At 38.2% G+C, this 27,195-nt stretch overlaps 1 protein-coding gene and 1 long non-coding RNA gene across 4 annotated transcripts in view; one reads left to right on the top strand and one right to left on the bottom strand.

Moving 5' to 3' along the window:
• PRDM2 (PR/SET domain 2) overlaps positions 1 to 27,195 on the top strand; it is a 149,838-nt gene that overhangs the window by 50,060 nt on the left and 72,583 nt on the right. For all 3 annotated transcript variants that reach the window (XM_089773127.1, XM_075906443.2, XM_075906442.2), the window contains 2 exons: positions 10,654 to 10,806; positions 19,813 to 19,939. In XM_089773127.1, coding sequence (XP_089629253.1) covers positions 10,654 to 10,806; positions 19,813 to 19,939 — 280 coding nt within the window. The remainder of the gene's footprint in view (positions 1 to 10,653; positions 10,807 to 19,812; positions 19,940 to 27,195) is intronic.
• LOC142819420 (uncharacterized) lies at positions 12,978 to 19,816 on the bottom strand. The gene is made up of 2 exons (XR_012897303.2): positions 19,327 to 19,816; positions 12,978 to 14,894 (listed from the first exon to the last, which is right to left on the bottom strand). It is a non-coding gene; the product is annotated as an uncharacterized LOC142819420 (long non-coding RNA).

Below are 27,195 nucleotides of genomic sequence, written 5' to 3'. Positions count from 1 at the left end.
ATGTTCTACTGTAAATCAGTAGAGCCCTACAAATCCATGGATATCCGCTTTATAGTCACATGTGTTGGCATCTGCTGCTATGGATACATATATCGGTAAACACTTGTGTAGTGTTCCCCATCATCTTATCTAGTTCTGCTCAGAAGAGATCTAGATCAACTAAATCAGTGCTTCCATCAATGCTATGGTTGTTGGAACCACAGTGGTGGGAAAGTTCCCAGAAATAGCCAATGTAGATGAGGTCTTATGACTATAAATAAAACCATTTTAACATATATCAAGGCAGTATGATCAGATTTATTTTGAAATGATATAAATACATGAAAAGGAGGAAGCATTTGTCACTGTAAATAAAATAGCATAACTACAAAATATTATGATTTTAGACAAACTTTTATTTTTTAAATGTACCTTTGATGTTTAATACTTTTTTCTAAGTAGTTGCAGCATACACAGCTAAAATGGGATACAACAATGTTACATGATGTTTTACTGTTCCAGTAATTATAATATTTATAATATTTGTACATGTGAAATTTATTATTTTAGAATTGAAGAACTGCTTTTATAAAAAATAAACAATGAAATCAAGCATAGTCTCTCAACTTGAAGGAAAAATATCAAAGTACTCCAGTCTTGTAAAAATCAGAATAACTTGATTTATTATGTTTAAACTTTGTTTTCCTTGCTAATAAATTATATTGTTGCACAAATGCTATGTTATGGAAGAATATCTACAGATAAAAACTTCATAGAATGCTTTACAGACTATTAGTCTGAGTAGCTATGTGACAGGTCAGGACCCCCTCAGGACTGTTACCTCATGTGTTGAGACCCTCCTGAGTCTGTTTTCCCTTATAGCCTGGGCACCCTGTAACCCTGTTTTGTAAAGCCCAGCTCTCCAACCTGCTTCAGCAGAGACATGGGGACAGGGCAAGACCTCTAAGGCTGTGGACACACACTGTAAACAACACAGCGTGAGATCTTTTCACAGTACTGAAATACGTAGCCCTTCTGGGAGCTGAACCCTCAGTCTTATGCTGAATAGAGATCTGTACAGTACAAGCGCATGAAATTAATTTTCTCTTGTGTACACAGCATCCTAACTGCCCCTTCCCCCGGTAATAATTATTTGCACTGGATTTATTAATAAAATTGATTTTAAGTATAAAAGATAGCACCCAGAACAAAGTAGGTTACTAAGCAAAATTAAACAGAACATGCAAGTTAATCTTAATATACTTTAAAAAAAACTAGTTATATGTGATATCTTACCCTAAAAGTTGTTCTAATAATCTTCACAGACTAGACATCTTTCCAGCCTGGCTCCAGTACCTCCCCGCCCCCCCCTCTCCCCCCTCCCCCCGTTTCAGCCTTTTGTGTTTCCAACAGTCACCTTATTGATGACCTAGATTACCTCACATCCCATCCTTCAAATAAGTTTTGCAGAAGAGGGGAATCCTTTCTGTTCAATGCAAACTTTCCCTCTGCTCTTATGGAAAAATACAGCAGCCAAGATGTATCAAGTATCTTGTGACATGGACACATCTCTTAAGACCCATGAATAGCTCCTCCTCCCAGGCTTAGAGGAAAAACAAATCTATTCATAGATCATTGTCCTGTGTATTGGACCATTAAGTTCCTTGAATGAGGGTCATTAGTAATAATTAGCACAACTACATTAGTAACACAGGTTTATACTTCATATTTCTAATTTCAAATATAGGAATGATTCATGCATACAAATGGATAATCATATTCGGTAGAGTACAACCTTTCCAATGATATCTCACATGAAGTATCTCTCAAAGTATATTCCAGTTATGTCATATTCACAAGCATATTTTCACAAAGAATATAGAATGCCCCATCACAAGCTATGTACACTATGAGACTATAAGAATGGACTTCTAGGGTCAGACCAATGGTACATCTAGCCCAATATCCTATTTTCCAATGGTAGCTGATGCCAGTTATTTCAGAGGGGATTAACAGAGCAGGGCAAATAATGTTGTGCAGTCCTACTATCTGGCATTCAGAGGCTAAGGGACATCAAAAATATGGGGTTGTGTCCCTGAGCATCTTGGCTAATAGCCACTGATGCACTTATTCTTCATCAGTTTATCTAAGGATTTCATTTTTGCATCCTGTTGGTTTTGGCCCTCACAACCTCCCCTGGTAGTAAGAAATAATTTGTATAATTACACAAATATGAATGAATTTGAAAACTATATTTTATGTAACTTAAAGCACAGACCTCAGATGTGTATGTGACTATCTTCATGTAATATATCTTACAGTACTTTTGCTTGAAGATACTGTAATGGTGTATAGAATATTTAGTGAGCATATTTCTATGGTTGGTGGTTTCACCATTTTGGGTGAATCTGACTACAAGTCATCTTCACTTCAAATTCCTCTGTCTTCATGACAGTGATAATTTAGGGACTAGTAATAGATCTATTAATAGGTAGTAAGAAGTATAGGCACTGACTTCCTCTTTAGCCAAGGGGTGCTGGACTCCCCCGGCCCCATTCTATAACTCTTGCCCCCAAACTCGCATCTCTTCCCACCCCTGCTCTGCCTTGCCCTCATTCCATCTCTTCCCCTGACCACTTCCTTTCCTCTTCCCTAAAGTGCGCCATGTCCCCACTCCTCTCCCTCCCTCACAGAGGTTCTTGAATGCTGTGAAACAGCTGTTTGATGGAGGGAAGGGAAGAATTGGTCAATGGGGCAGGCAAGAGGTGCTAGTGGGAGTCGAACACCCAGAACCAAATATGGCTCTTTTGTCATTCCCAAAATACATGCAACTTTTAAAATGAAAAATAAAACATTTTAAAACACATAATTACTCATGTCAAGATGGTCTCTTTTTTGTCTTTCACCTTTAACCAGAGGTAAAGTAAGGCAGTGTTGCCCCGGTGGGCTGCATCAAGAGCTAGCTGGAGCACTCGACTTGTTTAAAAGGCCAGCTGAGGGCGTGCTGTAGGGGACACATGGGCACTCCCATCCGGGATAGCGAGAGGGGTTGGTGGTGGAAGATGCCTCTGTCTGGCCACCACAGGTTGGCTCCAGCCTCCATCTGACTGTTGCAGTCTATCCCCAGCCACCATGCTCCAGGAGCAGACCTCACAGCCCAGACACGATGACCCCACAACTGCTGCAACAATACAGCTGTGGTGGGCCAGTTTGAGCTCTGGCTGCGGCAGCCTGGCAAACAAGGCCCCAATGGGGACCCAGACCCCATTTGGCCACAGGGTCCTATGCCTGATCCTGATCATGGGGCAGGCCCTGCGATCCGGCCCCCATCTGGCTGCAGAAAGGGCTGACTGTGGCCCCCCTCCTGCTGTGGCATGTGTAGGAGGGGAGGCCACCACAGTAATCTAGCCCCAGAGCGCCTCCTTCCCCTCACATTTTACTTTACTTCCCAGCATCCTGATCTGCCTCCCACACTTCCCACACATCCCAACCCCCTGCCCTGAACTCCTCATACATCCCAACCCTGATTCGTGCACCTCCACATCCACAAACTGCATCCCCAACAGCAGCAGAAGTCCCATTACTAAAGCCTGTGAATACAATGATTAATTTGTTGTTGTTCACCATGTCAATTATCAATATTAAGTTGTATATTTTCAGTCATGGAAATGGGCATTCTTATACCCTTTGTTGACCACTTGTTCAGAATTTTGATGTCATTTGGCTCTGATTTGAAAAGGTTGCTGAGCCTTGTTTTAAAGTATAAAACAAGCTACCTTGGCATATTAGACTAATGGGCAAATTTGAAAGTAGGAAGAGCAGTTTCAGCACAATATGCAGCTGCAGTCTTTCAAACAATGCTTAGAATTTATTAAACAATGAACAATAGAAAAGAGATTTTTCTGTTTAATGGTGTTTTTAAATTGGAAAGCTAATTTGGTGACTGAACAAAGCATTAAAATACAATATGGAAATCTGTAGTCATCCCCAGTGTGTCACGATAAGAGGCAGATATTTAACCTTCTGAAGGTAACTCAGTGGTGGGAAATTACCAGACAGGCACTGTAGCTCCCTTAAAAAACCATTCTGTTTGCTGTAACATTCACGTATGTTAAAATTATTTTAGGGAACACTTTGGTTTGATCCTTTTTCAAGTACGGGTTGAACCTCTCTAGTCTGAACAAGAGAATCTGCCGAACCAGGGGAAGTCAGTATTTTCTAGCAACATTACCATTGCTTACTGGGTGCTTAGAAGACATGTAGGGGTAAATTAGAGCTAAAGAACAGCACAGAACACTGAAAGCCAGGATTGGTGGCTGTAAACAAACTCGATGGGACTGCGGGAAACTTAGCCACATCCATAAGTATACATCTGGCTAGCTAAAATAACGGATACTATCAGACCAGAGAGTTCCTGACTAAAGAGGTTCAACTTGTAATTCATAACTATTCATGACTGAGTTTTATTTTGGCAAGAAACTGCTGTAGACAGAACGGGTAAGGGACAGTTCATAATACTGTCCTAAAGAGTTTATAAATTGCTTAAACTGCAACATGTGAGTACTACAAACTAAAACAGATAGGGAAGAATGATGAATCACAGTGATAGTAACACATTATTTGATAAGACGTGCACATTTTACAGATTTCAAGATAAACAGATTTTAATGATATCAATAATCTCTATTGGCCACCTGCCTAATAAAATAAAACAAACTGTATACACACATGCATACACTTACATATCAAGCTAGCTGATGAACCCTGGCACAGAAATTCACCTAGAATGGCAATTTCCCATAAAAGCAAACGAACAGCTAGTAGAATAAGAATCATTCAAGTAGAATGCCTGGTAAGTCATCAAGTGCTCCTAGACATTACACTGGATTGTAGTATCCTCATGTATCTCAGCCTTAGATCTACTACAAGTACAGTCAGGTAAATTATTTACCTTAGCTGCAGTTTTTTTTCTCAGTATAGCATAGTGAAAGTCCATACAGTAAAAATCTTATATCAAGTAAACTGCCAATTCTATTTGACAATTACATCTTGAATTAATGTGACTTTTTAACTACTTTATATAAAGCGATCTACTTTACCATTCAGGTACTAAAAGGGTCCGGGACAGTCTTTAAGAGTTATAGCTTGCTTTAATACTGATTTAGCAATTGAAAAATACAGGCTAAAAAGAGATTTGTAATCTGCAACACGTGGCCCCTATACTCATATTTACCGATTCTCTCACATCAGAAAACCATTCTAGCATCTTAACTAGAACAAGGTAAATTGTGAAAGAGTGCACTGCTCAGAACCGGCTCTTTAAGAAAGGTGACTGTTGCTGTGTTTTCCAAAAACAAATCAAAATAACATTAGCAAAAAGAATACCCAGCTTTTGCAGCAAAGTGGGTATTTCTGTACCAGCTATGTCTGGTGTAGCTCTGTCTGTATGCTCAGAGCCTGGCTGAATAAAGATGGTAGATGTTTTCCTTTTTTCAAGGAAAAGGCAGCTAAAAGGCGTGTTAGCCATTCTTCCATGGATTTTCTAGAATAGTAATGCCATCTGCTGATGAGCCCAGAATTTGAGGCATGTTGTGCTGAGCCATCTAGATTCCATCCAGCAGGAATTGTTTAGTCACAGCAGCCTAGAGTTGCCAATGCTGTTTCCTTACCCACTGTGGACAAGACTTAGTCAGTTCAGTGAAAATTGGTATGTGTGGCTATGCATTCCATATCTGTTAGATCTTCCATATTGGGATTGCTCTCCCTAACAGCGTCATGTTGCTCTTCCATTTCAACTTCACAGACTGTTTTTTACAGTCCTGCTGAGTGGAAGAGTTTTACTTTCACAGATGTAAGGGTTTGGTGCACTGATAAGCATACTCCAAGAATTTAGTGGAGGAAATCTGAACACTTAATAATTCACTCTTTTTCTATCTGTTGGATACCTAGAAAATTAACATGTGCAGAAATTTTTGGAAAAATTTTGCTTGGATTTTACCCTCAATGAAGACAACCTTGTAGTTGGTGACAAACCAGCATGATGTGGGCGTAGATGGTGATTCTGTTGGTGCTCCTTGGGCTGGAGTACTGATGGCGGGGGGGGGGGGGGGAAACTAAGCTCCCTCGCTGTCTTCTCTCATCCCCGCTCCGCCTATCATCCATTGATGGCCCTGCTGACCAGCTCTTTCCGGAGTGCTGTGAACAGCTCATTTGCAGGGCTCAGTAAGCTCCAGGCAGGTGGTAGAGGAATAGAATGTGCTTGAGGGAAGCAGTGGAGTTGGGGTCCAGTCCACACCCCCCCCCCCCAGCTACAGGGGAAATAGGTGCATATGGGTGTGAGTACCACACAAATAATAAACTTTAGTAAATGGTCCCTGTTTTAATGAACTTTGGAGTGTACTGTCAAATGAAGATATTGGGAAGGAACAAATGTATACTTCAAGTGTTTCTAAACTAAACATCAGAAATAATTCAAGTGATTTGATATGAAGCAAAATGGAAAAGGGTGAAGTCTGGCTTTGGGTTTATCATTCAGGCTTTGCAAAAATACTAATTGAAGTTTCAGGCTAAGCCCCAAGTCTTTTCATTGTATAGCATCTCCCCTAACCAAAGTATATTTGAAGCTGAAGAAAAGATGCCATGTTGCTAATTTAGAAATATTAATGACTGGTGAAGAGCATTGGCTCATTACTTACACATTTACTTACAACCTATTACTGGTTTTACCCCCATTCCATATCTTCCCCCCTTCATCTATTTTGCTTTGTCTTTTATACACTATACTTTTTTTTTTTTTGAAGCCAGGTCTTTCTCTTGTGTACTTGTGCAGTGCCTAGCCTAATGGTGCCTGTTGTGGTTGAGACATGTAGGTGCTGTTGCAGTGAATATATAACTACCAGATAACATCATCATTTGTGCTAAATATGGACAATAATTTTTATAGTTTGGTTTACACTAGATAAATGTCATTTAAAAAAAACCCAGGGATCACTTAGCTGGCCTGTGCTATATATAGGGCCCAGGTCATTCGTTTAGTTCAAATGAATACTAGACATTCCCTGGCTTTAACAAAAGAAAAACATTTAAACAAAGTTGTCCCCCATCTCCTGGGGCACCACAGCTCTAGCCTCCGAAAAAGAGCTATTTTAAAATGCTCCTTGAATAGCGCAGGTGCAGGCATTTTTGCAATTGTCATCTGACCTTATGCACTGTTGCTAGTACTGGGAACTGCGCTGTGCTACATAAAGCAAAAAAATAGGGCCTGAGAGAGCTTGGGTGTGGATAAATTACATTACAATTCATAGATGGAACTGAGAATAGAAGCTAATATAAGTTTAAACCATCTTCTAGAATCTATCTGTACTTTTACTTTCTTTCTATTTGTAGCATGTGCCTAAACTTTTTTCCCAAAAATTTCTATATGATCAGCCAGTACTTATACTCTAGGATCCACTATGCATGTGTATTGAGGTAGGAAAAACAATTATAAATAAGGAAAGAAAGATGTGTCTGGCTCAGAAGTGGTTATTGGTGTGGCTTGGAAAGAATGTATGACAGCTCATGATACACTTATAGAGCTTTGTCTTTGCCTATCACATTTACTGTTAGATTCAGATAGCATATCTTAAACAAAAATGATTTTATCTTGGCTGAAAACAGCTCATTTGTCGGTTAACTGATTTATTACAAGCTGTCTTGATATGTTAAAGATAATTAAATGGAGTTACAAACCACTTGAAAATAATTTGGACAATTGGGAATATCGAACGTTTCAAACCTGAAGCTGGATAGATTTTGCAAAAACACACAATTTCCATGACAGGTTAAGAAAGTACTTTATCCACTGAAACAAAAGAAGTAAATTATTTTAACTTTCATTTTTTTATGTGATTACTTTTTTCAATTCATCAAATGGGGACAATAAAAGTTAATGCAGAGTGATCTAACAGTTAAGTGACTTTAAATAAATAATGTAAAGAATTATTCCTTGAAGACTTGCCAGATTGATAATTAACATAAAATGATTGAACTTTAAATTTCAAAACAATGCATCTTTAATTACCAACGTGGGCAATTAAAAGCCCAATTCTATTCAATTTATTTTAATAGTAGGTATTAGGATTTGTCTACCCATGAAATAAGGGAAGGCATGAATTTAAAATAGATTAACATTTTCTGATGAATGCCATGTGTGAATGCTCTTATTCTGGAACAAAAATGCCTTATTCTGAATTACTTAAATCTGCTTCCAAATTGAATTAAGATAATTTGTAATAAGGCATTCGTATTCTGGAATAAGAGCATCCATGTCTGGAGTTAATCAGAAACAACTGTTCTAGAGTAACTTTTCCTTGTAGATAAGACTTCCGCTAACTCTTGAATTTACAGTCTGTACTTTAATCAAAAGGTTATCTCAAACCAAGTGCAGACCAGGGGGATGGCAAAGCAGAGCAAAGCCGCGGAGCACGCGGACAGCGCAGACGCGTCTGGGCTGTCGGCTGCCCGTGTGTTCCGCCGCTTTGCTCCCCGTCCCCCTGGTCTGCAGACCAGGGGGACCGGGAGCAAAGCAGAGCAAAGCCACGGAGCCCGAGGGCTGCAGGACAGCCACGGTGCGTCTGGGCTGTCCCGCTGCCCCCGTGCTCTGTGGCTTTGCTCCGGACACCTGTGGTACAGCAGCTGGGGCGCTGCCAGTTGGTCCCGTAGCGCCGCTCTGGGCGCTACGGGACCAACCAGGCAGCACCCCAGCTGTTCTGCCCCAGGCGTCCTGATTCAGCCACTGCTGGTCAGATTCAGCAGCGGCTGAATCAGGACGCCTGGGGCAGAGCAGCTTGGGTGCTGCTGGGTTGGTCCAGTAGCGCCGAGGAGCGGCGGCGCTACTGGACCAACCCAGCAGCACCCCAGCTGCTCTGCCCCAGGCGTCCCCGAGTCAGCCGCTGCTGGAACTGACCAGTGGCTGACTACAGGAAGCCCCTGCTCCGGGCTTCCTGGAATCAGCCGCTGATCAGTTTCAGCAGCGGCTGAATCTGGACGCCAGTTCCGACTTACATACAGATTCAACTTAAGAACAAACCTACCTAAGTACGTAACCCGGGGACTGCCTGTATTTCATCTTATCTCCGTCTTATCCATAGGAAACAATGACCATAGGCATGTCAACATAGTGCTTGTCAATTTTCTGATAATCTCCTAGGTAGAAATAGCATCTATTCTCATCAAAGTAAGGCATTAATTAAGCTCATACATGATCAGTGATGATAAAATCGTATTTGATTTTATATTAATTCAGCACTGAAGCATTTCAGCAATGGAATCTGAAACCTGTTTTAGGAAGAAAAGATGAGCACATTAACTGAAATGGTAATATTCAATTCATTACCAAAATAATAATGCTCACAATGATTACATAACCTTTTTGCGACTTTATCAAATTAATTTTGATCTCTTAATTTCAGAGTGAAAAATACTGTTCTCTCTTCCTAGGGCTACAGAGATAGAAATGTAGCCGTGTTAGTCTGGTGTAGCTGAAACAAAAAACAGGACTATGTAGCACTTTAAAGACTGACAAGATGGTTTATTGGGGGATGAGCTTTCGTGGGCCAGACCCACTTCCTCAGATCAAATAGTGGAAGAAAATTGTCACAACCATATATACCAAAGTATATATGGTTGTGACAATTTTCTTCCACTATTTGATCTGAGGAAGTGGGTCTGGCCCACGAAAGCTCATCCCCCAATAAACCATCTTGTCAGTCTTTAAAGTGCTACACAGTCCTGTTTTTTATTAAGGCTACAGAGTCTTTATAAATGGACATTTAACCTGCTGGTAGTTCTCTTGCCTGTTCCACTTCTGGGGGGAGAGGAAATCCACAAAATATTGATAATATAAAAGAACAGTTATTTCATTAGCATGTAAAGAAAATATATATTTGGTGCTGACTGCCAGCATTGACCCAGTTGTGTAATATAGACGTGAACAGGTAAGAGGTTTTGTTTTCCAATGTGACTTGCAGTATTTTTACATCCACAGAGCTGCATGTAGGCACAGTCACGAAGAGAGTTATGTGCAAGTGGAAAATCAGAGGTCCCTTCTAAAAATCAAGCCCAAAATATGCCAACTCCATTAAGCTATTAGTTCTTTGTCCAGTATTCCAAGCACTGTTACCTGAGAGAAACAATATCCTCTGTATTTGAGAGGACTTACAAATTTATAATACTTCCTGATCCTTTTCCTAAGCCAATAGCTTCAAATGACTTGAAAGTAAAGTCCTAGCTTCGCTGTAGTAAATGAGAGTTTGCCATTGACTTTAGTGGGGCCCGAATTTCATCCCTTGTTTTTTTTAGGATGGTATCAGCGTTTAATATTCAAAAATCAATTGAGTATAACCATCTTCCCACCCTTCAAAAATCAGTCAAATTCTATACAGACTGAGGGAAAGTATCTGCAGATTTCTATTTTCCAAGCTCCAAGGGATGGATAGGGGGTATTATCCTGTTTGACAAACTTCAATAAAATATTTACTTTGTACCATTCTCATAAATCTTTAAAACCAAGAAATGCCTTTCTGTCCTAAATTATTGAACATGTATTCCTGTGCATTTAAGCATCTGTATTTAAAACTCATGCAGTTGTACCTTCACTTGCCATCAGTAACTCATTCTTTTGTTTCTTCTAAGGTATATTACCCAAACTTGGGATGGATGTGTGTTGATGCCACTGATCCAAGGAAGGGAAACTGGCTGCGATATGTGAACTGGGCTCTTTCAGGAAAGGAGCAAAATCTGTTTCCTTTGGAGATCAACAGGACCATTTACTACAAAACCTTAAAGGTAGCTCTGTCCATTCATGAAATATCTGAGATTACTTTTTGATATCCATTTCTTCCTCTACATTCAAAACCCTGTTTTATTTTTGTACTTCCCATCTTAGAAATCATATTCTTGAACAATGAGAAATTGTACTTAAAATGTCAGTTCCAGCAGTCCAAGGTGTCTTTTTTTCCCCCTCTGTGAATAAAATTGCAAACCACTAGTACAAACTGAGATAGGTATGAACACTTGTATTTGGGCTCGTCAATGGTTTGATACAGCACAAGTGTCAATATTGAGCTATAGCAAGTCACTGCTGGTGATAACTATTTTTTTAATTTCCAGGGATGCTCAAGGCACACACATCATTACTCAGCATAACTTGTCTGGTTGAGATGGATTCTGTCAGACAGTAAAAAGAAATCCATGGTACCTATTAGTCTTTTTGTCATTAAACAGTTTGTGAAAATTTTGTATTTTTCTCCTCCATTTTTTCATTTCATAATGCATAAGCTTTAACAACTTTCATATCCCCAACTTTAAAAAAAAAAAAGCAGAGCTCTGATTGCTTACATATACTGTATGTAAGAAGATCCACAAGAAAAATTGTAGTTGCTCGTGCATTTTTCCTAGCTTCAAACTTCTTACTCAACCGTGCCAAATACAGAGTGTTATTTGCAAAAGAAATCAACACCTTAATCTGTGATGATGGAAAATACTTGACCATTGGAACAATTTATCAAGGGTCATGGTGGATTCTCCATCACAGATAATTTTTAAATCAACATTGTTTTGTTTTCCCTAAAAGTTATCCTCTAGGTCAGGAATTATTTTTGTGAAATTCTGTTCTCTGTGTTACATGGATATTAGAACAGATGATCACAATGATCTTTTTCTGGTCTTGAAATCTATGAATCTATCCAGATTTTGAAAATTTTGTGTTGAATTCTTGCAATGTTATTGCACAATAACTGTTCATTGAGGGGAGAAAATATTTTGCAAAAAGACAACTGATAGCATGGCCGTTATGCATCGTTGGAGGAGGATTTAATCAAGGTCCACTTAATACACATTTTAAATCCAGATGTATGTCTTGCTTTTGGAACTTCCCAATAAATGGGACTAGCTAATATATAGGGTTTAGCTTACTCTGCTGCCTCCCTTACTGACAAATAATTAAACCTAAGTTGCCAGCTATGCTGATGTTTACAGACACATCTGAAAGCATTTGTTTCAATAGCATTTGCTCTTCCTGTTCCTATAGATCCTCTTGAGAAGTAGGACAAGGGGCAAACTCCAATCTTTCTAATCTCCGTTTATACTTGAAGCTAAGCAGTTTTAGTACTGTTACAACTGTCAACATTGGGTCAGTTTCCTAATATAATTTAGATTTGAGAGTCACTTAGCACAGATTACAATGTACACTAAAAATAATGAGTATTTGAATTAATCTGATGTTTTGTTTGGAATGGACAGAGATTACCAATGTAGCAGTAAAGGTAAATAAAACAGGTGTTAAATGAAGCTTGTCTGATCCACAATATTACAAGATCTAGTATTTTGTAGAATTGTACAATTACCCAAAATGGTTAAATCAGTGATAGTTAGACTGCACAATTGTAAGAGCCAGATTCCCAAAGTTATAGTACTGCAAAGAAAAGCAAGCAAATATAGCTGCAGAAAGCCTTGAGACTTTAGTATCCTATAGAAAAGCATTTCAAACCTTTTGAAGTCTCAGTCATATCACTGCACTAAATTATTTAACATTCAAAAATCATCTTTTCTGTGAGCAATCACATAGAAAATCTATATTTATTTTTTAAAGTAGAAAGTAACACATTAATTAGAAAAAAGTAAAACTACTCATGTATCTTCTTGAATGCAAAGCTTTTTTTCACATCATTTACTGTGCCTGAAATTACCTCTTTCTTAATGTGCCTTGATCTATTAGGTACAGTTCATCCCTACTCTGGTGTCAGATAATGTGTTGTTGTTGTTATTTTGTAATGTAATAAATACATAAAACGGCATTATACAGATTTATGTTCCTTAATGAAATGCTCTTTAAATTTAATTCCCATTTCTTTTTGCTTACATTTTCTCTAGTGATCAGTTATCCAAGCTCTTTTTGGGGAGTTACTTTGTCCTTGTATTTAAAGAGGATGGTACCACTAGTTTTATTAAAAAAAAAAAAAAAAAAAAAAGAGCCCCATAACTTCAAACATCTGATAAAGTGGGCTCAATCCTATGAAAGCTTATGTCCAAATAAATGCGTTGGTCTTTAAGGTGTCACTGGACTTCTCATTGTTTTTGCTGAAACAGATTAACACGGCTACTACACCTTTGAAACTTGGTTCTATGAATTTATTAAGAGTGCTGAAATACTTTAGATGGAGCGGTCTTGCAGTAAATATGGGTTCATGAATATTTGGAAGGGTGTGCTCTCTTTTCTCCTAGAAATTTTGCAAAATGTGGTGGGCTTTGTGTGTGTGGTGTAGATTTTACTAACCTAGGCACACAATTTGCGCCCCTACCCCAATGATTGATGATGATGTATAAAACTAAGGAGATTTTATTCTTGGAAATAACAAAATTAAATAATTACTCTAGAAAAGTATTTTGCAATGATGGTGTGTGTTTACATAATCTTTACTTCATTGTTTTTGGAATTCAAAATAGTAGTACATAACTGGCTAAATATTATTCCCACTTAATATTCCCAAATTTTGAAGTTTTTTCCATGGTTTTCTGGATTTTTAGTCTGACTCAAAACTTAATTTCAAAATATTGGCGCATTGTTGTAATGGTTTTGTAAACATCAAGCCAAGATAAGCAAAGTCTTGTCTGTCTGAGCATGTTTGTTGAATAGGGCCTCAGAGCTATGTAGGTCTTTCATCTTCTTCCTATTCTGTTATTAGATAATAGCATATTTTCTCCTTGGGGACTTTCCATTCTAATGAGATCTAGGATTGAATATTAAAATGAGAAAAAGTGAACAACTTTTTCCACCCTTTCATAAGGCAGTACAAAACTAGGAGGAATGTAGGCTGTTTAGTGTAGGTGCACATATGTAACTGGGAGGCACTTCACCCCAACAATTTAAATTTTTAATTGGTTTCCAAATCAAAGTAATTAAAAAAAATTACTGTATTTAATAAAGGGAGTTAAAGTTCACATTAAAGCTTTCAGAGAAAAATTCACACAATTTGGTACTTAACACTTTGTCTTCAAATATTAACTAATAATTTGCAATGAAAACTCAATTTGAAGAAATTTCCTAAATCAGCTTGATTAAAAAAAATGAGAACAACTTCTGGTGAAACAAATTTTGTTCATGGAGGATCTCATTCTATAAAGTTACTCTGATTTTCTATTTATAGTACCTTAAGTACAACACATAAGCTTAAGAGCTTGATTTGTGGTGCCACAAAAGTAAACCAAATAATGGAATTTGGTACTGTATTTTCATTTGTAAACACTACACACAAATACAAACACCTCCACCCAAAAAGCTTCATTATAATAATCATCTTTAATAATAATAATTCATAACACTGTGCTAGGTACTGTATAAACACATACGAGACAGTTTTTGTCCTGAAGAATTTCCAGTCTAATTAGACAAGATAGATGATAGTAAATGCTGGAAAATGACTTCTATCATCTCTCATCTTCACAGTTCTAGAATGTAAATCCAGAACTGTTTAAAAAACACAAAACAAATATGTATCTTTTGGTTAAATTGTACAGTAAACGTAAATCAATGGATTATTTTACAATTTAAATGGATATTAATACTTTGGGGGGAGGGGTGAATGGAGTTTTGTTTTCACCTGGTGCAGTGGTTTTCAACCTGTGGTCTATGGACTTCCAAGGATCCACAGGGCTCAAAACAGAATTTCAAATCTTTTAGGGGTCTGCAAATGAAAAAGCTTGAAAACCACTAATGTAGTTAGTTGTCTTCAGCTAAGAAGAGAACACTACAGGTTAAGGGCAGTGTTCCCTCTAAGCTGTGTGTTTGTGCAGCCATTCAGGAGAGATTTCAAATGTCATGCAGCTTATCAGCCCACAGGTAGGTTGTTTCTGCCATGGTGCACATTGGCGCATACCTGTACATGGATGGAAAAAAATCCACACATGAATTAAAAAAATTAGAGGGAATACTGGTTAAGGGAATGTGCCCGAAGACAATGCATCACCTTAACTTTGCCCTGCTAGGGATGTCATACTTAACATGTAAAGTTTTAGGAAACTCTTTCCTCCCAACCCTATTGAATATCAAATCTAATAGTTTTGGGAAAAGGTGTTTAGTAAAGATATGTTAGTAAAGCAATTGTGAAGAAGTCTGAATTTGGGTTGCAATGTGTGGTCCTTAGTGTTATGGTAGTTGTAGTAATAATTCAGGTGTATGCCTCTCTGGGAAGGAATAGAAGGGGTGTGTTGTTTGATTGCTTTGTTTAACTTTTAATTTCCTTGCTTCTGTGCATTGTTCATATAAGTTGTGTTTTGCAATCCTTTTCTGTTCTTATGAAGAACTTACAAACAACAAAGTTCTTTCTGTATTTTTTCTACATGTAACTTTCAAACTTTGCAATATCCTGTACGTAATGAGAACCACCACTACTATAATGTACACATGCTTCTTGCTGAATTATGCATTTACTCTTAAAATACAATATTAATTTTTGCTGTCATCAAAATTTAAGAAAGTAGCTCCAGTAGATAAATTTTAGATTTTTTTATGTTGTTTTTAGTGAAAACTCTTATACAGGAATGTTTTCTGATCCTTGCCTCCTGTTTTCTAGATATTGTTGTAAGCTTAATCTACATCAAAATCAAGTGACCATGGATTTCCTCAAAGTAAAATCCTTGTTCTAATTAGTATTGCTAATATGGGAAATGTTCTACTGTATAAGGTTGGACTGATGAAGGCAGGTCACATCTTAATTTGGCAGGACAGGGTCAGACGACTTGATTTAGCTACTGATTAGCAACTCAAACACTAAACTCAAAAGTGTGCGTGGGTTAGGGGTGGGTTCCATGGACAGCCAGCCATGGAACTTACAAGTTGCATGCTTAACACAGCACTGACTTGTATTGCTCTTTGTTGTCAACCCCCAATTGTAGATTATTTAGATTGGAGCAGGAACATTGTCTTCATTACTGGCCACATAGCACCACCCCACTGACATTGAGCAAATATTTTACCTAACACTTATTCCATCATGGCTCCAAAACTAAGAATGGAACCCAAAATTGTAGGCCACTATTATATTTAAAGTTACACTTGTTTAACTACATATTTTAAATCAGTTTACATTTGTGTAAATTTCTATGTAGCTGCTTACATTGCTTAAAACCTGGGATATATATTAATACAGGTTAATCTGGTTGGCATTGGCCTTACATTTTACTTATGTGAATGTGTAAAGTATAATGGTCACTACAGTTTTACACACAGATTTGCTGATAAGCCTTTTACTTAATTGAAAAATGTATATGCTTTGGAATTTAGCAAATTGGGAAAACAATGGCTCGGATAGCTTAAGAAAAACTATAGTTCTCAAAATAGTGTACGTATTTTAAAAATCATGATACTTATCCATATTAACACTTTACGTATATATGATTAGCTATGTCACAATGTATAAAGCGAAGCTAATCCCTTCATATAAAAAACTTGAAACCCTTTATACATTGTTACAGTATTCCCATTTATTGTTAAAAGAATTTTGTCAGTAGACTTTGCAACTAATGAATGCTAAGCTGTGCATGTCACATCTTGTAGACAAGAGATTCTGTTTGTAAGTATGAAAACAAACTTACTTACAGAGAGAGGGGAGTTGGCAAACGTAGCAAGCAGGGGGTGTAGCCCGCTATTGTTCGCCAAAAAACTTAAACAACAAATGGTACCATAGAGCAGTGATCACCAAAGAGTAAATCAGGATCTACTGGTAGATCTTAGAGACTCTGATAGCCTCTTGGCCAAACCAGTCAGGATCACCTATCTCATGCCAGCACTTCAGCTGCCCTTCCCCCCCCCCGCCCCCCCCACTGCTGTGTACCTCTTGCCATTTGTCTTGGAGCTGTCTTCCCCACACCCGCTTGCTGTGCAGGACAGAGGAGGGGGTGCTGATGTCAGGGTAACCCCCTTGCACCTTGTATTCTATCTCTACAGAATGGAGGGGGGGGCACAACAGGACTTGGGATGGAGTTTGCTAGCTGCTTTTGACTGGTACAGGGCCAAGGCAGAGGTGACCCTGCCTTAGCTCCACTGCACCACCACCCAGGAGCCACCTGTGATAAGCCGTGTCCAGCTGGAAACTGCATCCTGAACCCCTGCTCCAGTCATAAACCCTCTCCTGTCCCAAGCCCCTCCCCTAGCTCTGAGCCCCATAGACCCAGACTCCCTTACAGAGCCTGTACGCTGAACCCGCTCCTGCACCACAACCTCTGCCCCGGCTCAGCTCACAGCCCCTCACAGTCCGAATCCCTTAACCCCAAACCAGAGGCTGCACCCCCTCTCTCGCTCCTCCTGCCTGATGAAAGGAGGGAGGATGGAGTGAGCAGGGGCAGGGCCTTGAAGAAGGCACACAAAGGAAGTGCGGCAAGAGCAGGGCTGGCCCACAACATTTTGGCACCTGAGGCGGGGAGCTCAAATGATGCCCCCATGTCCCCTAGCTTGAGCCAGCAGCAGACACAGTTTTCTACACTCTGGGTCCTAGTGGCACACCTCCTCCTTCTCCTCCCAGTCTGGCACCTGAGGCAGTTGTCTCAGTTCACCTCATGGTAAGGCCAGCCCTTGGCAAGAGTATTTGGCTTTGAGGTAGATCCTGGATTGTACTTAAATTCACAAAAGTGATCTTGTGCTTAAAAAGCTTGGAGACCACTGCCTTAGACTAACAAAAAATATAGATAGTATCATAAGCTTTTGTGGGCACAAACCACTTCTTCATCTGTGGGCACAAGCTGAATTGGGTTGTGCCCTCAAAAGCTCATGATACTATCTATATTTGTTAGTCTCTAAGGTACCACAGGAGCATTTATTGTGTTCAAAGCTTTTTAGTTACAGACTAACACTGCTACTCCTGAGACTTTTATTCGCAAATGATTTCCACAAAATCATCACACCACATTCATCAGTTTAGCAGGATGGGGGACTGTGAGTAAACTCATGGTTGGCACTGTACTAGAGGAGAACAGGAAATTCTGCATAAACAAATGTCTTTACAAGCCCCAAAAGTTAGATCTGATCACAGTAAAATATGGATGCCTAGCTGGAACCTTGCATGTACTGAGTTCTTCTAGTGTATGAGGGCATAATAGGATTTCCCCCTCCTTTGGCTCTGCTGAAACTTAAAATAATAACTTGAGATCCCCTTAGCTCTAACCTAATTACTTTAAAATTATAAATTATTTCTGGCACCATATTATTCTTCAGCTATGGAAAAGGATGGTTTCAGGAAAGGCATTTGTATCAAGGACTAATGAATGGATTTAACTCCTACACTGAAGCAGAATTGTTCTGAATAGAGAAATGCTTATGAGATAATTTGAAAAAATATATGCAGAGGTATTTCCCTGTTACCCTGCTCAAGCTGGGAAAACCTTTGAAGAGAGTCACTAAAAAATTATGATCCTGATTATTCTCGTTAAGACTACATACAATTATCAGTAAATTATTATAATGAGCAGCATGGTGATGGCACTGAAATACCAAAGTCGTAATTGTAATGATTTGTGTTTAGTTCAGTTTCTTGTTTCACTCTCTTTCTTTTTTGAGTTTGTGTTGCATAAACTCTTAGTAAAAATGTGGAATGGTGCACAGTTCTCTCTTTGGTACTGAGTCCTGCCATGAGGGCAGAGGACTGGACTGCATGACCTCTCAAGGTCCCTTCCAGTTCTAGTGTTCTATAATTCTATCTGTGGGCTTAATTGGGGGTGGAGGGAGCAGAGGGCTCTGAAATCTGTAGTAATTATCTTCCATTTTCCTCTTGTTTCCTTCCTCTGCATAAACTTTTCCTGTAAATGTATTCTTAAATTTAAGTTCCAAACTGTTAACTTCAATAGATGGCTGTTCCCTATGGTTTTCTATATTTCTTATTATTTTTTGTATTGCAGACAAGACTGTTGTTTGTGTTGTGTAAATAGTTTCAATTAGCACTATTAAAATGAAGGAAATATTTAGTATATGCTTAATTTAAAATATATGTTAGTTTGTGAATCCAGAGTTGCGAAATTACATGTTTCAAATATTTTCTCTCTCTAATTATATGCAACTCATACGTAGAAATGTAAGCACAGTTAGTCCTCAGTAAAAGTTTCTTGGCTTAACATGAACTTTGAAACACATTTTAAAATTCGTTTGATAAGAAACAGTAGATTGGGAGGAAATACTTTCTAGATTACCTCGTGAAACAAGGTGTCAGCATTTCCCCTGCTAGGAAGAAAATATGGTTTACCAGGCTTTCTGTATACTGTATCTTAATTTAAGATCTTCTGTTACCTACTCTCTCTCTCTCTCTCATTTTAAAGCCGTACCTTCCTTTTTAAGAGCAGAGCCCTCTTTTACAATCTTCTTCCAAAAGGCAGTATTTTCCGCATCCATTGCCGGGGGATCAGAGAACTGTATTGGTTCCGTGAGGTTTAAAGAAGAGGAGTAGTTTTCCATGTTGATTCCTTTTTTGCAACTTGTGTCTTCAGCCAGGGCTCGGTGCTACTGTCTTTGACACATTGAGTCCTCCTTCCAGCAGAGGGATTTGCTGCAAAACCTTTTTTCTTCCTCTCTCGGTTGCTCTGCGGTGCTGCAGCAGAGCCTGCCTTGCACAAGCCCAGCCTGGAAGGGTTAAAGAGTTCTTCCTGTTTGGTTAGGCAGGCAGTTAGGAAATATGTTCTTAGTGCAGAGTACAGCTGTTTGCAATCCCCACAGCAAGCTCCACGCCCTCTGGCCCTGCGCCTGCTTCTCTGCCTTTTGCTAACAACCCTGCCTCTGATTGGTGTTGCATTTGTCTCTTTGCTTTCCTCCAGCCAATTGAGCCGGGCGAAGAGCTGTTAGTGTGGTACAATGGGGAAGACAACCCAGAGATAGCAGCTGCTATTGAGGAAGAGAGAGCCAGCAACCGAAGCAAGAAGAACTCCCCGAAAGCCAAGAAAGGTAAGAGCTTGCCTCTCGTTCCTCCCCATGCCCTGAGCCCTGGAAAAGGAGGAGATCGCTCCAGATCGACCCAGAAACTTGCGCCGGGAGCTGGAGTGAAACTTACAAACTTTTACCGATCCTGCCTGCTCGATTAGTAATCACTGCAGTACTTTTCAGCGAGGAGTGGCGTTGTAGGAGCAAGTATGTCTGGGTGACCTTTTCCAGACTCTGCTGCCTGCTCAGCTAAGCAGCGCTGAGTTAAAGGGACATGCCTCCCTCTTCGGGCATGCCAGCGCTGCATACTTTCTCCTTTTTAAAAAGTCGCGTCGGAGTTCTTCGCTACTTTGGGTTGCCTTTCTTGCTTTCTCACGCTGAACAGAGACAATAGAAAACACGGAAGAAGGGGTGGAATCCTGGACTGATGATTAAAATATTCATGTTTTAACTTGTCCTGATTTTCTTAAATTAAAACTTGAGGGGAAAAATGGTGATCTTTAAAAATACATAAAATCTGATCTTTTAAAAAAAAATTTGGCACATAGGTCTTATTGTGATTGCATTCCTGCTGTAACGTGGTATTGTATTAAATAACCATATTTCCCATCTGACGAAGTGAGTCTTTGCCCACCAAATCTTATGCTCCAATAAATCTGTTAGTCTATAAGGTGCCACAGAACTTCTCCTTGTTTTTGCATATTTCCCATGTGCAGCTTTTAATGGCTAGTTGATGTTTTAGAATGGTTTGAGGTAACGATAGTGCAGGCCTCACTTAGATGAATTCAGACAGGAACCAAGAAGAGCAGTGTACACTTGCAAGAAGAGCAACAGTTAATTTAAAGCCCACAGTTTGAAGTGAAGTTCTTTACAGGCCTGTGCATTCCATTGAGGTTTGAGAGATGATACATTCAGTGTTACCAAAATACGATCCTAACATATTCGTTTCCTTGATGAGTTAACATCATTATAGCAATAGTTGTTTGCACCACAACACTTAAGATTAGGTCAGTATTTTTTTTTTTAAGTAGCCTCTTTCTGCTAGAGTGGGGTTGCTGCTAAAATTATTTGCATGCAGAAAGTTATGCAAAGTGTCCACAGAGCAATATGTTTCTTTTGCAAATTATAAAAAGCTGTCCTGAAATAGGAGTGAAAATGCATATATTGATTCACAAGTTTTAATTTTTCGAACAGTAGCAGTTTTTTGCCTTATGACAATGTGCAGCCTGAGAATATGAATTCTTGATTTTAGTTAATTATTTGCATAGTTTAGGATAGGAGAATAATTGGAGGGGGAGGGAGGTGAAGCAATTATTTCATTTGTAAATACAATATACTAACCTGTCTGTTAATGTGCCCCTGCAGTAGCCAGATTGAGAAGCACTGCTATAAGTTAGCTGTTGTTTCGATTCAGTTATTTTAAGTCAAAATCATACTTTCTGATAGAGTTTTGAAAAAGTTTAGGTTTAAAGAATGTGTAAATCTATACAGTAATACAGTGATTAAACTAGGCATAGGTTGCTGCTATTTTTGTCTCAAGAATATATATATTTTGTAAGATTCTGAATGTGTTTTAAATTAATCTGTACAAAAAAGTGTGATTTTTTTTTTTTTTAAATAGGGAATACTCGTTTTAAATACAAATTTATGGCCCAGTACTGCTTGTGCTGAAATTAACAGTAAAACTCATATTGGAAGCAGGAGCAAGACTTTTAGAAAATGACATTTTGTCCTTGATTCAAGTTTATTTTAGGATTGGGGGAGAAGCATTAAATGAAAGTGCAACCGTAAACAATGTAACAAATCTAAAATTCAAACCCTAATTTTGATTATAACATGGTAAAACATTTCCTTGGCACATACTAAGTAAGAATTGTTTACGGCCATCAATGGCAGATTTATGCATTTTAATAAATGTGTATTAGCCTAGTAAATACAGTTTTGGTTAGTAAATACAATTTTGGTGTGTGTGTGTTGTTTAGACAATAGGCAATAATGGCAACCTTGGAGATTTTATTTTAATCACAAAAGAAAGGAGTGGAACATTTCCAATATTATTATTCTTTATGGTATTAAAATTGTATGTTAATAAAATTATGGACAAGTCTTCACTAAGCTAATCTCAGGGTTCTTGAAATTGTTGTTACTCAATAATACTAACCGTTTGGGATTAATGGTTCATTTCTGGACAAATTTTTAATTATAGATAATAAACACATAATGGACATCATTTCTGTTTTACCCTAAGCACATGAAAAATTACCCAAACAGCAATCTATTGAAAAACCAAAACAAAATAAAAATGCATCTGCTTGTAAAGGATAGTTTGGGTGGAATTTTACTCTAGTTGATTGGTAAAGGTAGAACAAATATGTTGCAAAGAGTTGCCCACCATTAAGGCTTCATCATCCATGCTTTAAATGATATAGCATATGCACATCCAGATGCATGTTTGATAGCTCCCTGAAAATATCTGCTCATTATGCAGTAGCAGTCAAAAAAGCTAACTATGTTAGGAAATGTTTGTAAAGGGAAAAATAATAAAATACTATGTCACTGTATAAATCCACAGTGCGCTCTCACCTTGAATATTGTGTGCAGTTCTGGTTACTTCATCTTAAAAGAAAAATCCTTAGAATTGGAAAAGGTGTAGAGAAGAGCAATGAAAATAATTAGGGGGTATGAAACAGCTTCCATATGGAAAGATTAGGATTGATCGTCTTAGATGACTAAGGAGGGATAAAATTGAGTGAGCTGGAGAAAAAGAAAAGGGGTGTGTTTGTTTGTTCTCTCCTCCCCTCCCCCAGAACTAAGGGTTACCCAGTGAAATTAATAAGCAGCTTAAAACAAAAAAGGAGGTACTTGACGCAGTCCCAGTGCTTAGTTAACCTGTGGCATTCATTGCTATGGAATGATGTGAAGGCAAAAAAGTAAGTTTGTTAAATAAACTTGTACATGATAGCTCTATCAGTGGCTGTTAACCAAAATGAGCAGGAGTGTTCCTAACCCTCTGTCAGAAGCTGAGAATGGACAACAGAGCGTGAATCTCTCAAAATTGCTATGGATCTTTCAAAATTGCCTTGTACTGTTTATTCTCCCTGAAACAACTGCCACTGTCAGAAGACAGGATACTGGACTAGATAAACCATTTGTGAGATCTATTCCTTGCTCTTTTTTTAAAAAAACAGAGTTTATTGGAATAATTTTAGATGAGGAAAAAGTGTATGCTGTCTTTTACACTAGTATTTGTAATACTGTGTTGTTATGTATTGGTATTTAAGCAGATTTACATGCAAGTAATAGTAATTTTGCTTTTGTCGGGAGCAACAACTATAATTTTGCAATCTTAACTGTTCCAGAACTACCTCCCCCCTCGCGCTCTCTCTCTTATCTAAGCTTGAGCTTAACCCAAAGGTTGAACTTTTATGGAAGATTTTAGGAAGTTGCAATCAATCATTTGTGAATTCAACAAGGATGGAAAAAGAGTAACTTTCCACTTGGAAAAAATTCTATCCGTAGTTGTTTAAAAAATACTACTTGTATGTATATTGAATATTACTTGAATGTAGTTATTAGAACTGGAAGAAGAAATGTCAAATAATTTTATAGGTTAATTCCTACTTTACTGAAGTTGTTGGTTTCCGCAGAAGTGTGAAATTTGAATTCTCATTAGACACCTGACCAGGATAGTTAACCTGCACATCACATTTTGTGTTCTGAAATGCAGATTTTGTCTCCTTCATAGGTCTTAAATATAGCAGTAGTTTTTTAAGAAATATTGAACATACAGCTTAAATAGCTATGAATGAATAGCAGTTTACTTTAATAAATATGCCTTTTTTACCAGAGAGAAATTTTGGCTGTTTAAAACTTTAAAAACTACTGCAGTCTTAATTTTCTTTATAGATCTGCATAATAAAATACTTTAAAAATAATGTAACAGGTATTTGTGTGTCTGCATTCAAATACTCCTTAGGTTTTAACCAGTGTAATGCGTTTAGTAAGCAAGTATAATCTTTAACTAGTTGTTGGATTTTGAACAATTTGCAATAAGCAATTCTTTGGATTTTATTTAACCAACTGATCATTTCAGAAGTGATTGTAATATATAGCTAACAAATTAATATCTCTTCCAAATTAGAAATTCCATTGTGGCTTCCTCCTCAACCCTTTGTATCCTCTTAAATTTGTATTGAGAAGATTCTGTTAATCTTAAAAATTTAGTGTGACATTTGGAATTATTTGCTTTGCAAAGTTTAGATGGCAATTAAGCATGGCAGGCAGAGACTGAGATAGGTGGAAAGAGTAATATTGAAATGATGATGTTCTCCACTGATTCTCCCTCTGTCTGACCTTTGTTTCCAAGCAATCACTGATGGCAGTAATATAATAATCCCTCTTAAAACATAACTTGGAGTTTGTCTGGTATTCTCCCACACTTCATCCTGCTGTTTCCTGTTGTTTTTGCCACCCTTGGGTTTTCTTTATGCCTTGCAGAATTCTACCTTCACTCAATATAGTCACACAGCCTCTTCACCCATCACTTCTGATCATACCACTCAGCTTTGTATTTTCATCCTTCTTAGAACTCCATTTGTGGAATAGTTTACATCATCTGGTATCTGTGCAAGTAGCTAGTGTGTGATTTAGATTGAAATGCACGATTGACTGTTTTTCTTCACATTTCATATAAGCCTAGGAGTTGCTAGGAAGAGTTCCATAATAAGACCTCAAAATCAGTAATTTCTTTATGTGCTTGAAACTTTGCATGTGGAAAGACTGTAGTGATGCGGAGTGTGTATCTAGGTTTGGGGGAATTTCAGAGTAAAGGAGCAACTGAAAAACTTTGTCTGAACTTTAAGTAGTGTCTAAGATTTTTCTCAGAGCCTAATGAAGCCTCATCTTCATACAAGACAACGTAAGAAGTCTGTATTTGAAAGAGGTAGCAGGTAGGGCTGAGACCATGGAGATGAGAAGATTGTTTCAGTGAGGCTACATCGTGCAGAAAAATCTTCTTAAAAAGCATATTTTAGCTGATTCTGTAAGTCCAAACTTTCACTAGAATAAGTCTAAAAAAGCATAACTTTTTTTATTCTTCTGTTGTGATAATATAGCCATCACATTTTTAAAGTGAGGTGTGTTTTGACTTTCCTAAGCCACGTTTGGTAGAAGCCAAACAATAGCATTAACATTGGCTTTTTTTGTTGTGTTTAATTTTTTAAAGAAAGTTAAAAGTTCACAACTACATCAGGTGAGTAGAATAGCCTTTAATTGCGCTCTCTATCTTACGTTTGCCTTTCTCCCCCTTTACACAGCACACTTTAAGAATAATAAAATTAATGAATAATACAAAAGTGGAGCCTTGATCAAGGGTCAAAGATAGCATCTCCCCATTTCTAGATGCTGGGGGTGAGCGTTGGTTTCCCAAAAGGATATTTTATACCAGGTTTTGGTGTGTTGTGTAGCTTTAATCATGTGTATATTGTCTGATACATTGTTCATCTCCTGTACATAGGTGCATGGGAACATGGAGGTGAAAGTGTGTGTGTGAGATGAGTTTAAAAAAAAAAGTGTTATAGAAGGGAGAAGTGAGAGTGGAAACAAGTGGAGAGAAATACAAAGGAGGTGGCAGAAAAGTCAATGCAAAGAAAAGGGTGAGAGAAGGAAAAAATGATGTGCTGAAAAAACTTCATTGTGGCTTTGTAAAGAAAAGGAAACTGGAGTGTAGCCAGACAGGGTAAGAGATCATATCAAAAGCAAAAGAGATGCAATCAGTTACATTATAAGTAGTGGTAAATAAAAAAAAATGGATTGACAGTATACAATTAAATACAGACATAACTGTTATATGGAGAGGTTGGAGAAGACATGTTTATTTCACTATTGTATCAGGCAGATTTTTAAAAATGATGTGGGGGGGGGGTTGGGTGAGGGATGTTGGTGAGTAAACCTCCTCTCGTGGAACCAAAGGCTTTTAAACTTTTTCGTTAGTTTTTCACACTTACTCATAGTTCACCTTGTTTTCAGAAGATTTTTTTTCTCAGAATAAGACTCTTAAAACTGGATGCTTATGATACATTCCATTATCTGATGTAATATCCTGCTTTGAGGTGATGTTAAATGAAGAAAACTATCAGGAATATCTACCACCATGACCTTTGAACCAAGAGGAGAAAAGTTTGGTTCAGTTTAACCAAATAAAATTATGGTTTCTCACATTCCCCTCAAGAATAACTTTTTATTAGTTTGTTTTTCTTCTGTTTGTCCTGGTGGTGATTTTCCTTCTGTTATGCTTTTCAGGAGTATTTGTGTGTCTGCTATGTTTCACTTAGCCCTTCATCCAGACACCAGATCCCAGTGGAATAAACTCAGTTACTTTCTTCCATGGAAACTCCGTGCCTGTCCCTAAGGGTATGTCTAGACTACATGTCTCTGCCGACAGAGGCATGTGAATTAGACATACCGACATAGTCAATGAAGTAGGGATTTAAATATCCCCCGCTTCATTAGAATAAAAATGGCCACTGCGTTGTGCGGCTCAGCTGTTTGTCAGCTCAAAGCGGCAGTCAAGACGGGGATCTGTCGACAAGGAAAGCCATTGTCGACTGATCCTGTAAACCTTGTTTCACGAGGCATAAGGGATCGGTTGACAAAGACTTTCCTTGCCGACCGATCCCCTTGTCGACCGATCCCTTATGCCTCGTGAAACAAGGTTTACAGGATCGGTTGACAATGGCTTTCCTTGTCAACAGATCCCCGTCTTGACTGCCGCTTTGAGCCGACAAAAAGCTGAGCCGGCACAACGAGGTGGCCATTTTTATTCTAATGAAGTGGGGGATATTTAAATTCCAGCTTCATTGTCTATGTCAGAATGTCTAATTTACATGTCTCTGTTGGCAGAGGCATGTAGTCTAGACATACCCTAACATTCCCCTCTTTGCAGACCAAGGCTAGTAGATTGGAACAGAGTATGTGACTACATTTTGACAAGCACATTATTTTCTTGCAGTAAGAAATGTGAATAGTATTCTATAATGACACTCTAGGTTCTGTCTGCATTACAAAATCAACTGTCATGTGACCCAGTGAAAACACATAAAGGAGTATAGACAGGCTCTGGTCATGCCATCAGCTCATACTGACATCATCATGGGGATGTTTGGTGCATAGTATAATCTTATAATATAGTTCCAATGTTGTTGCTGATAAATCCATGTCAAAACTCAGATACCGTAAGTAGCTTTATCACAATATAAATAATAAACGTTGTTGATATCTAA

The sequence above is a fragment of the Pelodiscus sinensis genome, chromosome 24 (assembly GCF_052426305.1).
Source record: "Pelodiscus sinensis isolate ZL-2025 chromosome 24, ASM5242630v1, whole genome shotgun sequence".
In the NCBI taxonomy this organism is placed as follows: Eukaryota; Metazoa; Chordata; order Testudines; family Trionychidae; genus Pelodiscus; species Pelodiscus sinensis.
The sequence above is the reverse complement of the archived record's forward strand: the minus strand, read 5'-3'. Positions and strand labels throughout refer to the sequence as shown.